General features: G+C 42.8%; 1 protein-coding gene across 1 annotated transcript in view; it reads right to left on the bottom strand.

Moving 5' to 3' along the window:
• Positions 1-460: 460 nt before the first annotated feature.
• Positions 461-13,019, bottom strand: part of SLC35F6 (solute carrier family 35 member F6) — a 63,597-nt gene continuing 51,038 nt past the window's right edge. The window contains exons 5-6 of the mRNA XM_030198661.1: positions 8,003-8,113; positions 461-2,146 (exon numbers count right to left, since the gene is read on the bottom strand). Of these exons, the coding sequence (XP_030054521.1) occupies positions 1,674-2,146; positions 8,003-8,113 (584 nt within the window). The 3' untranslated portion in view covers positions 461-1,673. The remainder of the gene's footprint in view (positions 2,147-8,002; positions 8,114-13,019) is intronic.

The following is a 13,019-nucleotide window of genomic DNA, read 5'->3' as shown; positions in this document are numbered from 1 at the left end:
CGCCCAAACCCCACACCTACACTACCGCCAGCCATATTTTAGCGCAACTTTGTAAAAGGACCCCTAAGTTTACTAAAATTTAGGTCTAGCTCTAGGAGCTGTAATCGCCTGTTACCGTTTCCGTTGACTAAAGGTATACAGCTAAAGACTATTTTCTCACATTCTTTCTTCTTCTCAGCTGTTCATCATTGGAATGCACTCCATTCAGAGTTACATTCAATGAGTAGCTATTTATTATTTCAAAAAAACTCTGAAGTCTTGTTTTCTAAGATAGGGGGAGGGGGTTTGTGATTATGATTATTTTCTGTAGTTTTGTAGTTTGTTCTGTTAATTACTGATTGACTATTATCAGTTCTCTCAATTAATTGCTGTAACTCACCTTGAATCTTTAATAAGAGTGGGCAAGTAATAAGTCCCTAATAGCACAGCATATAGAAAAATGAAACAGGGCAAACCAAGATAATCCATCATTTTAGCATGAGTTCATGAAAATCCTTCAATACAGTGTTTTAATTTAAACAGTAATTACAGTGAAGTATACCCTTTTCAGTTAAATAATATTTGTCAAACTCCTGACTGCATTTTTTTTTGTAAGAGTCCTAAAGTCAAAATACTTTTCCAAACTAACAAGAGGTTTGTGATGTGCAAGTGTGTTCCCTTTATTTCATCTTTATCACAGCTAAAAGTGTAGGTGGGCGACTTCAGACAGTCTATCCTAATAGCAGTAGATTTGACTAAGCCTTTCAAAAGGGCTTATATCAAACCCACAAAATGTTACTTGGCCACAATGAGATGATAGTGAGTGGAGGGAGGCTTGGGCCTGTGCCCTCCTTGGTTCTCAACAGTGGGAGAAAGATATATGTGCATACTTCTCCAGCCTAAAAGTTTTCAAATTTTGCTCACAAGGAACTATAAAGTTCATTAGACTAGACAATGTGTGATCCTTATCACGTTAAGGATTCTCAGTTGATATGTCCTTTGACCTTAGATATCTGGATCATATTCAGTCTGTATTAATCAAATTTGAGAGAGATCCAACATAAAACAAATGACAGCAGCAGTTTGTACAATTGCCAGGACATAATACAAAGGAATAGTGGTATAATTACAGTGCACAGCCTCCATCTTTTTTCCCTTTATTTTGGGCCGGGGAGTGGGGGGGGGGGGGGGGGGGGGGGGGGAGGTAAGTAAATTCAATGGACAATAAAGGTAAATGTGTTAGAACTATACAATGCATGGCCTGAAAGGACATTTTGCTATTATTCAACAGTTTTTCAGTGGTAAAATACTTTTAATGGACCAGTTTCTAGACTGCAAGACCAATTAATCCTATGAGAATAAACACTCAAGCCAAATCTATAAAACAGTACTACAAAAGATTTGACCATCAATTTCACTATTTGATTTCATTATTAAAAAAAAGAGGCTGATTACTAATATTCTAATGTTCAGCAGGAGACAGAGTCACTGTACCTGTTCCTTATAATCAAAGTCCTTGATTGTTACAAGGGCAAATTATATCTGTACACTATCTGTATCATCCCCCCCACCCCAACCAAACAAAAACAGTTTTTGGTTCTCTCTCTGAATCACTTTCTTCTTCCAATGTCTTTAGGAAGTCCTAAAGGAAAAAAAGTATAGTTGTAAAATGTCTTTTCTTAATCTCCCTTTCATCAACTTGGATCATTGATGGGTGCTTGATCAGTGCCCAGGAGCCTCTCCCTTTCTGCTATGTCATTCTCAGATGCCTTACACCATGGGAGCTTGTCAAGCAGTGGTTTATGAAGTCCATTGTAGAGAGCTGTCCCCAGCAAAAGGATAAGAAAGCCAAGAATCTGAAGGGGGTGAAACACCTCCCACCCTACAGCCAAGCTAACAATCCAAATGGCTACCGTCCGCAGACTGTCCAGCACCATTCGTGTGGTGGCACTGATCTCTTTGGTTACGCTGATGCCTGCAAAGTTGAAGAAAGCAATACTGCTGATGTTGCCCAATAGAGCCACAATGATCAGGGGCTGGTTGACCATTTGGCAGAAGGCATCAAGGGCATCCTCAAGGACATGCCGATCATTGTTGCTGAACTCGCTTGCTGGAATGTAGTACATAGGGATGAGCAGCAGGGACAGGATGATGAAGCCAAAGCATCCTAAAAGGCACAATTAGAACAAAACATTCAGGAATAGTCTAAACTTTCAAATCACTTAACTTGTGCAACTTGCTTCAACGAATTCTAGGTAAGACTACCACTAGAGGTAGCACAAACCACTTGAGGTTGGAGCTAGCATGGGCAGGAATAACCTGGGACTGCTCCTGCCTCGACTACACCACTAGATAACCAGGGAGTGTAAGCTGCTGGGGGGCGGGGGGCCCTATTAGTGGCTATCAGATAATCCAGAAGACTGGATAACTGAAGGTCAGATAAATCAGGACTCTACAGAACTAAAATGGTTGACATATGTGTTAAGTCCTGGCACATGGGCATCTATGTGGTAATTTTATAACACAGATATTCTTGTGCTGCCACACTACCATCTATATCCCTGTTTTTGCTCCATTCAGACATTTCAGTTTATAAAATGAATGATCATGCTAAATGTGAATGGTGCATGAATGTCCATTTCTCCTGTCAGGCTGTACTGTTGAAAGATCTTGTTCTAAAATACAAGTGCCACCGCTGATGTACTGACTTGGAAATCCTATCTACAATGCTGTCATAATATACAATACAATCATGTTACAGTTCAGTGGAGTGGAGTAGCCTAGTGGTTAGTGCAGTGTACTTTGATCCTGGGGAACTGGGTTCGATTCCCACTGCAGCTCCTTGCAACTCTGGGCAAGTCACTTAACCTTCCATTGCCCCTGGTACAAATAAGTACCTGAATATACTATGTAAACCGCTTTGAATGTAGTTGCAAAAACCACAGAAAGGCGGTATATCAAGTCCCATTTCCCTTTCACTGCTGATTACAGTACAAGAAACTGGTCATTACAGTATAAAATATAAATCACAGATCCATTTTTAGCCCTATTGATATTCACAAATTTAAATATTTTTGAAATAAAAATGTTTTCAGCTTATGCTGAAATATATAATCCCTAACTAAACTAAATTTCAATTAGAAGAACATTCCAGATTTTAGTTATTTGGTATGGAAGAGACTGTTCAAATATATATCTTTCTATATCTCACTCCTCTCAGATTCGGAAAATGTAACAACTTGATTCTGAAGAGATCTGTCATTCCATCCTAACAAAGGCAATAGCAGGTGAGGCGTAGTTTGGAGCCTGACCGTACAATAATTTAAAAACAAAGTGCATAATTTAAAAACCAACCTGTCCTATATTGGGAGCCAATGAGGCGTATTTTCAAAGCACTTAGACTTACAAAGTTACATAGCCATAAACCTCACAAGTTTGCTATTTCTTTCAATAGCATCTGTGAATGTTTGGGGGTCACACAATATGACAGCAAGCTCCACCCACTGGATTCAGCCCATAGAATGGGCCAGATAGGCTCATGCAGTCTCCTGTCATAAAACCTCTTTGATGTGAACTGTGTGTGTAGGGGGGGGTCTCAGTTCACATAAGCAGTCCAGTGTACGCCAGCAAAGGAGGAGGAAGTGACCCGATGTGCAGCAGTTCACTTCCTCCTCCTCCTGCCACACGGTCTCTGCAGGGAAGGGGACAGCCGGCTCCAGGAGTACAATAAGGGGGAGGGGGCACACAAATGTCAATGTGCCACTGGGGAGGGTGGAGGAAGGCTTGAGCTTGAAGAGGAAAAGAAGAAATTTCAGGCCTTAGGACGGGGAAATTCTGTGCAAAAAATCCCCACTACATATAAAACAGTGCAGAATTTTAAAAATTTTTGCACAGAATTCCCTCAGAAGTATTTGTCTGTATCAGAACAAACATGCATGTGCCAGCACAAGCACATTTTGATCTTCGGCAGTTTAGAAATATAAATATGCATTTATTTTCCTGACACTTTCACAGAGACCAATATAACTTGCCAATTTGGTTTTTTGGGCGTTCATTAACCACTGAGGGATTAAGGGGGCACCTTCCCTAATTTCTCTGTTGGAATGCTATTCATGGAGTAGTTTGCCAAAACTTATACGTACTTGGTAGGAAGTGTACATCCTGACTTCAATCTGTCAGGACATCGATGTTTATTTCCCTTCTGAAATAGGGAACAAAAGTGTATTTTCTAGGTATGCCCTAATCCCACTGAAAACATGGCCCAACCATGCCCCCTTGCCATTTGTATGCACTTGGGTTCGATTGTGTATTCCTGACTTTGTAAAATAGGAACTTAAATGTTTATCTTGCAAAAACATCTAAGTACCAGTTTATGCAGATCTCAAACTGGAGTACCCCTTCTAAAATGACCGCCCATATGTAACGCTAGTAGCCTTTCTAAAATGACTGGCCATATGTTTGTGTAGTAACCCCTCATGCAGCCTGTTGGCGAAACATGTTGGATTTTTAAGTGATCACTTTATAATAATGTTTTTTTTTTTTAATACACAGCTCTTCTGTTGATTTTTGCTTTTGTGCACATTATTTTTTGTTTTTTTTTTCTTGTTTTTTGTTTCACACCTGCCTCTTTTTCTCTCTCTCATTCTTCTTTATGTGCATCACTTTGCACTAAACAGATTTCAAATAAAATAAAATGTCATCTGCCATTTAGAAGCCTAGTCTCCCAAGATCCTCCAGCAATTTCTCATAATCCATTTATGATTTTAAGGACTGTCATCTGCACATTTGATTACCTAATTCATTATTCCCATTTCCAGAACATTTATAAATATGTTAAAAAGCACCAGTCTCAGTATGGATCCCTTGGGTATTCAGCTATTCATCTTTCTCCATTGAGAAAATGGATCTTAAAACCTTAATCTTTTAACCAATTCCCAATCTACAAGACATTGCCTCTTATCCCATGACTTTTTAATTTCTGCAAGAATCTCTCATGACGGTCTCAGTCAAACATAAGTGAAAGTAAACCTGAGGAAATTAATGGAAAGGCTCATCTGAATAAAAGATGGCTCTTTAAATTAGAAGCGGGATGTAAGAAAGGGAGGGTAAGAGCAAGGGGTAATGCCTTTGTTATTGCTCCATGGTGCGTCCGCACCTTGAGTATTGCGTTCAGTTCTGGTTGCCATAAAAGCAACCAAAATGATAAAGGGGATAGAACTACTCTCGTATGAGGAAAGGCTAAAGACATTAGGGCTCTTCATCTTGGAAAAGAGATGGATGAGGGGAGATATGATTCAGGTCTACAAAATCCTGAGCGGTATAGAACGAGTAGAAGTAAATCGATTTTTTACTCATTCAAAAAGTACAAAGACTAGGGGACACTTGAAGTTACATGGAAATACTTTTAAAATAAATAGGAGGAAATATTTTTTCACTTAATGAATAGTTAAGCTCTGAAACTCTTTGCAGGAGGATGTAGTAACAGCGGCTAGCGTATCTGGGTTAAAAAAAAGGGTTTGGACAAGTTCCTGGAGGAAAAGTCCATAGTCTGCTAATGAGAGAGACATGGGGAAGCTACTGCTTGCCCTGGAATTGGTAGCATGGAGTGTTGCCACAATTTGGGTTTTTGCCAGGTACTTGTGACCTGGATTGACCACTGTTTGGAAAACAGGATACTGGGCTACATAGACCACTGGTCTGCCCAGTGTGGCTACTCTTATGTTCTATGTTCTTAGGAGGGCTGGCTAAAGCACATGTGACCAAGGAATGGAGGAGAGGACTGGAAAGATTTTACTGGGGAAGAGCTGTAGAAAGCAAAAAGGAAAATAAAAGGAAACGGGACTTTCCTTTAAAGCATACAAGAGGTCAGAATTATCAAAATATTATATAAACCATCCTCTAACTGTATTTATACTGTGTGGAAAGTAATTCTTTCCTTTAAAAAAAGTGGCTCTTTTTCAGCAGGTAAATTCTACCCTCCAGGTGATCTTTGCTACCACTGTACCAATGTGATCTCCCCCTCTTTCCCCATCATCCCAAACCCATTAGAGGCTTCCAACATTGATCCTTCTTGATCAATTACCAGGTTTTGAGGCTTTGTATTCTTTTGTCCCAGCTACAATTCAAGAGACATTAGAAACAAAGCTGATGAGGAAAAGGTAAAGACTAAGAGGCAGATGCAGCAACCAAACGTAAAAAAATCTAAATCGTTAAAGTCCCTAACGATTTTAAAATAACGAAAAATGCACCAAAAAAAAAAGTCACACATGCTGAGATCGGTAGTGAAACGTACAATGTATCAAAGAATCACAATACACATCGTTAATCGGCCCCCAAATCATGCGCAGAGCAGCCAAGCGTTATGTTAGCTGCTCTGCGCATGCCACAAACAGTCAAAACACAGTCAAATCGCAAGCACATGGCTCCCAAATAAAAACAAAAATAAAAAAAAAGGGTCGGGAGGGGGCAAGGGCGCTCATCAGGAGCGTCCTGTACAGACGGCCTTGCCCCCCCCCCCCCCCCGCTGCTCCCCACTTTCCGCCGCTCCCCCCACCCCGAAAAAGCAAAATTCTAGCAGCCCCTGCCCCCTCCCCACTTTCCGCCGCTCCCCCCACCCCGAAAAAGCAAACTTCTAGAAGCCCCTGCCCCCCTCCCTTCCTCACTACTCTCTCACCTCAGCTCCGCCTCCCGACATCCTCCGTCCGTGCCCCGCCCCCTTTTGGGGTCGTCGCCGCCATTCCCCTCCTCCATCGGGCCCCCCTTCCTCTTACCGGGCCCGTGCAGCGCCTCTCTCCTCTGTCCGAAGGCGCTGCACGGGCAAGAAGAAAGCTGAATCAGCTGATGCCTGCCTTCGCCTAGCTTCGATAGAGCGTCTTTCTCCTCCTGGGCCCGCCCCTGTCTGACGTCAGTAACCTACGTAGGTTACTGACGTCAGACAGGGGCGGGCGCAGCAGAAGAAAGACGCGCCATCGCGAAGGCAGGCATCAGCTGATTCAGCTTTCTTCTTGGCCGTGTAGCGCCTTCGGACAGAGGAGAGAGGCGCTGCACGGGCCCGGTAAGAGGAAGGGGGGCCCGATGGAGGAGGGGAATGGCGGCGACGACCCCAAAAGGGGGCGGGGCACGGATGGAGGATGTCGGGAGGCGGAGCTGAGGTGAGAGAGTAGTGAGGAAGGGAGGGGGGCAGGGGCTTCTAGAAGTTTGCTTTTTCGGGGTGGGGGGAGCGGCGGAAAGTGGGGAGCAGCGGGGGGGGGGGGGGGGGGCAAGGCCGTCCGTACAGGACGCTCCTGATGAGCGCCCTTGCCCCCTCCCGATCCTTTTTTTATTTTTATTTTTTTATGTGTTTTCTGAGGTCCTTTGGACCAATCACAGCGCTTTTAGCTCTGCTAATGCGCTGGGATTGGCTCAAAGTTTGTTTATTTTTTCACTTAACACTTTTTCCTGCCACGGAGCTGTCCTAACGAGAGGTCCAGACCTCTCGTTAGTTTTCCTGCCTTTTTCCTGCGTAAAGGCAATCGGAAAAGGTTAGTGCATGTCGTTTCAATGGGGTTTTCACACTAATTGCTCATCTCCATTCCGTTTTCGTTAGCTGCTACTGTCGTCGGAAAATAGGCTTAAGTGCATGGAAAGGATAGGAAATTCTTCCCTGAGGGCTCATTTAACGATGAAAAACGTTTAGTGCATCTACCTCTAAGGTTCTGATTTTGACATACATACATGAAAAGCATCTTAACACATAGGGCTTGTCAAAAAGCAAAGAAAGGGGTTAAAGCCCACTGACTAATATTGTGTTTCAACTAGATAAAAGGTCTGCACTCGAATTCAGCGTCTGAACAGATTTGCTACTGTCTATTGTGTTAAAACTTTCAACACCACCTTATTTTTGTAGTTATCGAGTCAAATCAGATGTTGCAGACCTCTGTTTTTCATTTTTTAAACCATGCCAGGATGCTCCATATTTCTGCTGGGATGGAAGGTACTATTGTGTGAAAATCAGGAAAGATCTGTTGTCAGTTTGCCTACATACCCTCTGTGCCTACAGCTCGAAGAGGGTGCACATCATGTTTGTAAACAAACTTCTCCTCTAGGACCATCTGAATAGCTACAATCACCTGTGCCAGAATGATGAGTAGATCGCCTAGGAGAGAAAACACAAACTTGTAACTTTTCAAGAGCTATTAGAAATCTTAAAAGTTTCTAGTGATTAACAGTTCATTTTCTATTTGCTTATTCGATTCAGTCCTAGCTTTTCAAATGCAGTTTCAAAGTCTTTCCCTTTACTGCTTTTCAACTATTTGCCACCATCCTTTGTTAAAAACAAAAGCTACTTACCTCCTCCTTATGGTGGTCAGTCTAGAAGTGCTGCACAGGAGTCAGAGTGAAAAAGTGTAGAGGAGACCTGAACTAGCTCTCCCTCAAGCTACTATTTATTTAAACTATAGAAAATTATGTCCTTCGAGGGCCAGCCTGATAACTTAAGTGGCAATGCTGTTTACAGCCATATGAGATCAAAATTCAGTTTCTGAACTCGTATTTTGCTCCTTAAATTTGGCTACTGCAGAACTGCTTCAAATACAGTAATCAAATAGAAAGAGACAAACCAGGAAGGGTGATCCACTGGATGACCTAGTGCAAAAAGTCCAGAATACACAGACGATAAGAAGATTATACAATGTGACACCAGTATGGCAAACTAAGCATAATTTTACTAGCAGAACAAAAGCCCATGTGGCCATTTTTCTGCAATTGCCTGCCTCTGGGGTATCATTTCCACTTAACACTACACGAAACAAACAGCGTTGATCAGTAGACAAACAGACCTCAGTCTTGAGTATAAATCAGCAATAACTCAATTAGCAGTCACAAGAGGAGCAGAGGCAAAGAACATTCTCTAAATTACAAAGAGCTGCAGTATGATTTGAATCAGTGTCCTCTGGTTCTCCACTGGTTGCTCTAATCATTAGGTTTAGTTGTTGCTGATTTACTCTGAAGACTGAGGTTCTGTCTACTGATCAAGTTCACATAGGCCCAGATGCACTAAACCTGAACGACCCTTTTAATGACCCTTAACAAAGAAATTTTCAAACGTAGCATGCATCAAAGGCCATTTTCCGAGGAAGCTAGCAGCTAACGAAACTGGAATGCAAATGAGAAACTACCTTTGAAATGTAGACAATTCGGAATGCACTAACCATACCGACGATAGCAACGATTCACTTACCGCCAGAAATTTAACGTCATCTCAGAGCTGTCCTTAAAGCCTGAGCTGTCATCTCCCCGCTGCCCTCTGCACGATGAAAAACCAAATTGCTGGCATGTTTAAAAAGAAAAGTGGCTCCCTGCTTCCCTATGCCTAAAATAAAAAAGGATCGGGAGGGGGCAAAGGCACTCATCAGCAGTGTCCTGTATGGACGGCCTTGCATTGCCCCCCCCCCCCCCGAAGTCCCCACTGCTCCGATTGTGAAATAAAAGCTGTTAAAAATGAAACCTTTGCAGTTGCTGGGCTCCCCCTCCCTTCCTGTCTCTCTCTTCTTCAGTCGGCAATGCTCCTCCTCCACCTCCGTGCCCCGCCCCCCCCCCCCCCCCCGAGTTCGTCCCCGCCGCTCCCCCCCTCCACCGGACCCCTCCTCCACCATAATGGCCGGTGCAGCGCCTCTCACCTATGTTTGAAGGCGCTGCACGGGATGGATCAGCTGTTCTTGATCTCTTCTGTCTCCTCAGATGTCTCCTTCTTCTTCCTGTGCCCGCCCTCCTCTGACGTCAGTTATCTACGTAGATAACTGACGTCAGAGGAGGGCGGGCACAGGAAGAAGAAGGAGACATCGGAGGAGACAGAAGAGATCAAGAACAGCTGATCCATCCCGTGCAGCGCCTTCAAACATAGGTGAGAGGCGCTGCACCGGCCATTATGGTGGAGGGGGGGTCCGGTGGAGGGGGGCAGGAGGCGGAGCATTGCCAACTGAAGAAGAGAGAGACAGGAAGGGAGGGGGAGCCCAGCAACTGCAAAGGTTTCATTTTTTACAGCTTTTATTTCACAAACGGAGCAGCGGGGACTTCGGGGGGGGGGGGGGGGGGGGGAGCAAGGCAAGGCCGTCCATACAGGACGTTGCTGATGAGCGCCTTTGCCCCCTCCCGATACTTTAATGTTTGTGGAGACATGCAGGGGAAAGTGGGGAGCCACGTGTTTGTGTTTTTTTTTTTTCTGTTACGTTTCTGGCATGCGCAGAGCAGCCAGCATAACGCTTGGCTGCTGTGCGCATGCTTTACGAGCCGATTACAGATGGGGATTAGTGCATCGTTCTTTACAATACCATACCGAACTTGTGCGACTTGTTTTTTTGGAGCATTGGTCGTTTTTTAAAATTCGGTAATGGCTTTAACGATTTTGCTTTTTTTACGTTTGGTTGATGCATCTGGGCCATAGTGCTAAGTGAAACTGGTAGCTCTGATGCAGGCGATTGCAGAAACGTGGTCATGTCAGGCTTTTGTTCTACTAATAACATTATCCTTCGTTTGCCATACAATCAATGGTCCTAAGCCATGCAGATTACTGTAACAGAATCTACGTGGGATGTAAAGTACAACTCACAAAAAAACTCCAGACCGCCTGTATATAATTGGCAATACAAAATGGAGAGAAAGAAAAGAAAATGGTTGCTGGAAAAGCAAGCCACAATTATAACTGACCTTGTACAGAAAATACAAGGCATGCAGAATGAACATGTGAGCATGACTCATAAGAAAAGGGTTTACAGAGGACAAAGATTGGCAAGAGAACTAAATTTGTGGTTGAAACTTTAACAGATAAGGGAAAAAGGAGTGAAAGGAACCTAGACGCCAGATGGCTTCTGTAACATTAATTGGCTTCTGTAACATTAATGAATAAAGCATTGTGTGCAAAGAAGGAGAGGAGGAAAATGTATATAAGCTAGAGGAGAACTGTCTTAGCAAGCAACTTCATCTCTGTACTTGATGAGATTGTTCCTGTATACTTGCTTCCTATGTAGATATTCTCTACATAGCTCTGTCATGGCATTGGCAGTTGAATAAAAAGAAAAAATTATGCAACTTTTATTTCTCTGGATATACATTTATTGGGACTTGTAACTTTATTGGGATTTGTTGGAGAATTTCAACACGCCCAAAACACAGCAGCCAGATTGATATATGGTAAAACACGATTCGAAAGTGCTAAACCCCTACGAGAAAAGTTCCACTGGCTCCCAATCAAAGAACGGATCATCTTCAAAATCTGCACTTTGGTCCACAAAATTATCTACGGCATAGTCCCAGGATACATGACAGACCTAATAGATCTACCAACCAGAAACAGAATAAGATCATCACGATCATACCTAAACCTACATTATCCAAACTGTAAGATACAAAACAACTTACGCATCCAGCTTCTCCTACATAAGCACACAACTATGGAATGGACTCCCAAATGCTGTGAGAACAATCCATGACCACTTAAACTTCAGGAAATCACTCCAAACTCACCTCTTCAAAAAGGCCTATCCCACCGATCCAACATAAATCCCCGCACCCAGCAACACAGCATAACTAATGATCGTACTGGACAATTTATAACCTTCACTTCCTTCGACCCCATGACGCCTGATCCACACCTACCTCATCTGACCACAATATAACTTTGTATCTGCTATCAACTGAATTGGCAAATGCCTCTACGGTACTATGTAAGCCACACTGAGCCTGCAAACAGGTGGGAAAATGTGGGGTACAAATGTAACAAATAAATAAAAATACTGGTGTCACATTGCCTGCGTGTCATGGACTTTTTGTACCAGGTCATTCTGTTGGTCAAATAAGAATGATCATAATGTAACTCTATGGTCTATTTCTTGATCTCTTTAGTTTACTAAAGTTTACCCATACAATGGCTTACTTCTCAATGTTTGCAAATCTATGTTTAAACCCCCAGCTCCACTCACCGAAAAATCATGAACAAGCTACTTAACTCTGCTATAATCAAAAGTTAAAATGCTTTCTGGCAGGAGCACTGCAATTATGTTTAATATATACAATTTACATTACTGGTGCTATAAAAATAAGTTGGTTTTCTCAATATAATTACCATATTTAAGACTCGGCATACAATAAAAAAAAAGGTTAGGAGTTTGTGTTCAGTATATCTTTTGTGACCATTTTTGAACTCCCCCCCCCCCCCCCCCCCCCCAAAAAAAAAAAAAAGTCCCAACTGGAAACCCCACAAAAACAAGCCATTGGGATGTATGGCAGGGGAGGGGGCAGCATTCTTAGTAGACTGACCACAGAGACATCCCAGAAGAACTACCAAAAAACCTACTGTACCCAACAGTACACTACTATAATAGCCTGTATGCCTGCAGGTAACACCTATATGTGGATATAGTAAGTTTTTGGAGGGCTCACACTCAGAGTGGGATAGGGCCTGGGTTCCCTTCTCTACACTGCACTGACCACTGGGTTATTCCAGAGACCTGCCAAAACATCTGAAGCTGTCAGAGGCTGGTATGTAATGTTTCATTCACATCTTTTGGGGGTGGGGGGTTGGGAGGGGGTCATGCCTTAATCCTTCCAGTGGTTATCTGGTCATTTAGGGCACACCATTTGTGACTTAGTCGTTATAAAAACACATCTAGACCAAACTGTAGTCCTGGACGTTTTTGTTTTGTTACACTATGGCAGAAAAATGTCCAAGTTCTGGGAACACCCAAATCTTGCCCTCGGCATACCATTATATAGAAAAACATCTTAAAAATATGTGTTTTGAAAATATCGATTTGGACGTTTTTGGACATTTTTCACTTTTGAAAACGAGCCCCTTAGCATCTTAGTTTCATATGCCTCATCAGTCTGTGCTGCTCAACATGTGGCCATGATGGCTCTTCAGCTGTCACAGGACTTACTCTATAAAGGAGACCAGAGACTTGTGAAGAAAAAAAATCCTTCTTCCATGTATGTCTAGCCTTATGGAACTATCACATCTGATCTGACATTTATGGATTCTTATTTGAGTTTTCCAGAACACTAAAAAG

Source organism: Microcaecilia unicolor, chromosome 3 (genome assembly GCF_901765095.1).
Source record: "Microcaecilia unicolor chromosome 3, aMicUni1.1, whole genome shotgun sequence".
NCBI lineage: Eukaryota > Metazoa > Chordata > Amphibia > Gymnophiona > Siphonopidae > Microcaecilia > Microcaecilia unicolor.
The sequence above is the reverse complement of the archived record's forward strand: the minus strand, read 5'-3'. Positions and strand labels throughout refer to the sequence as shown.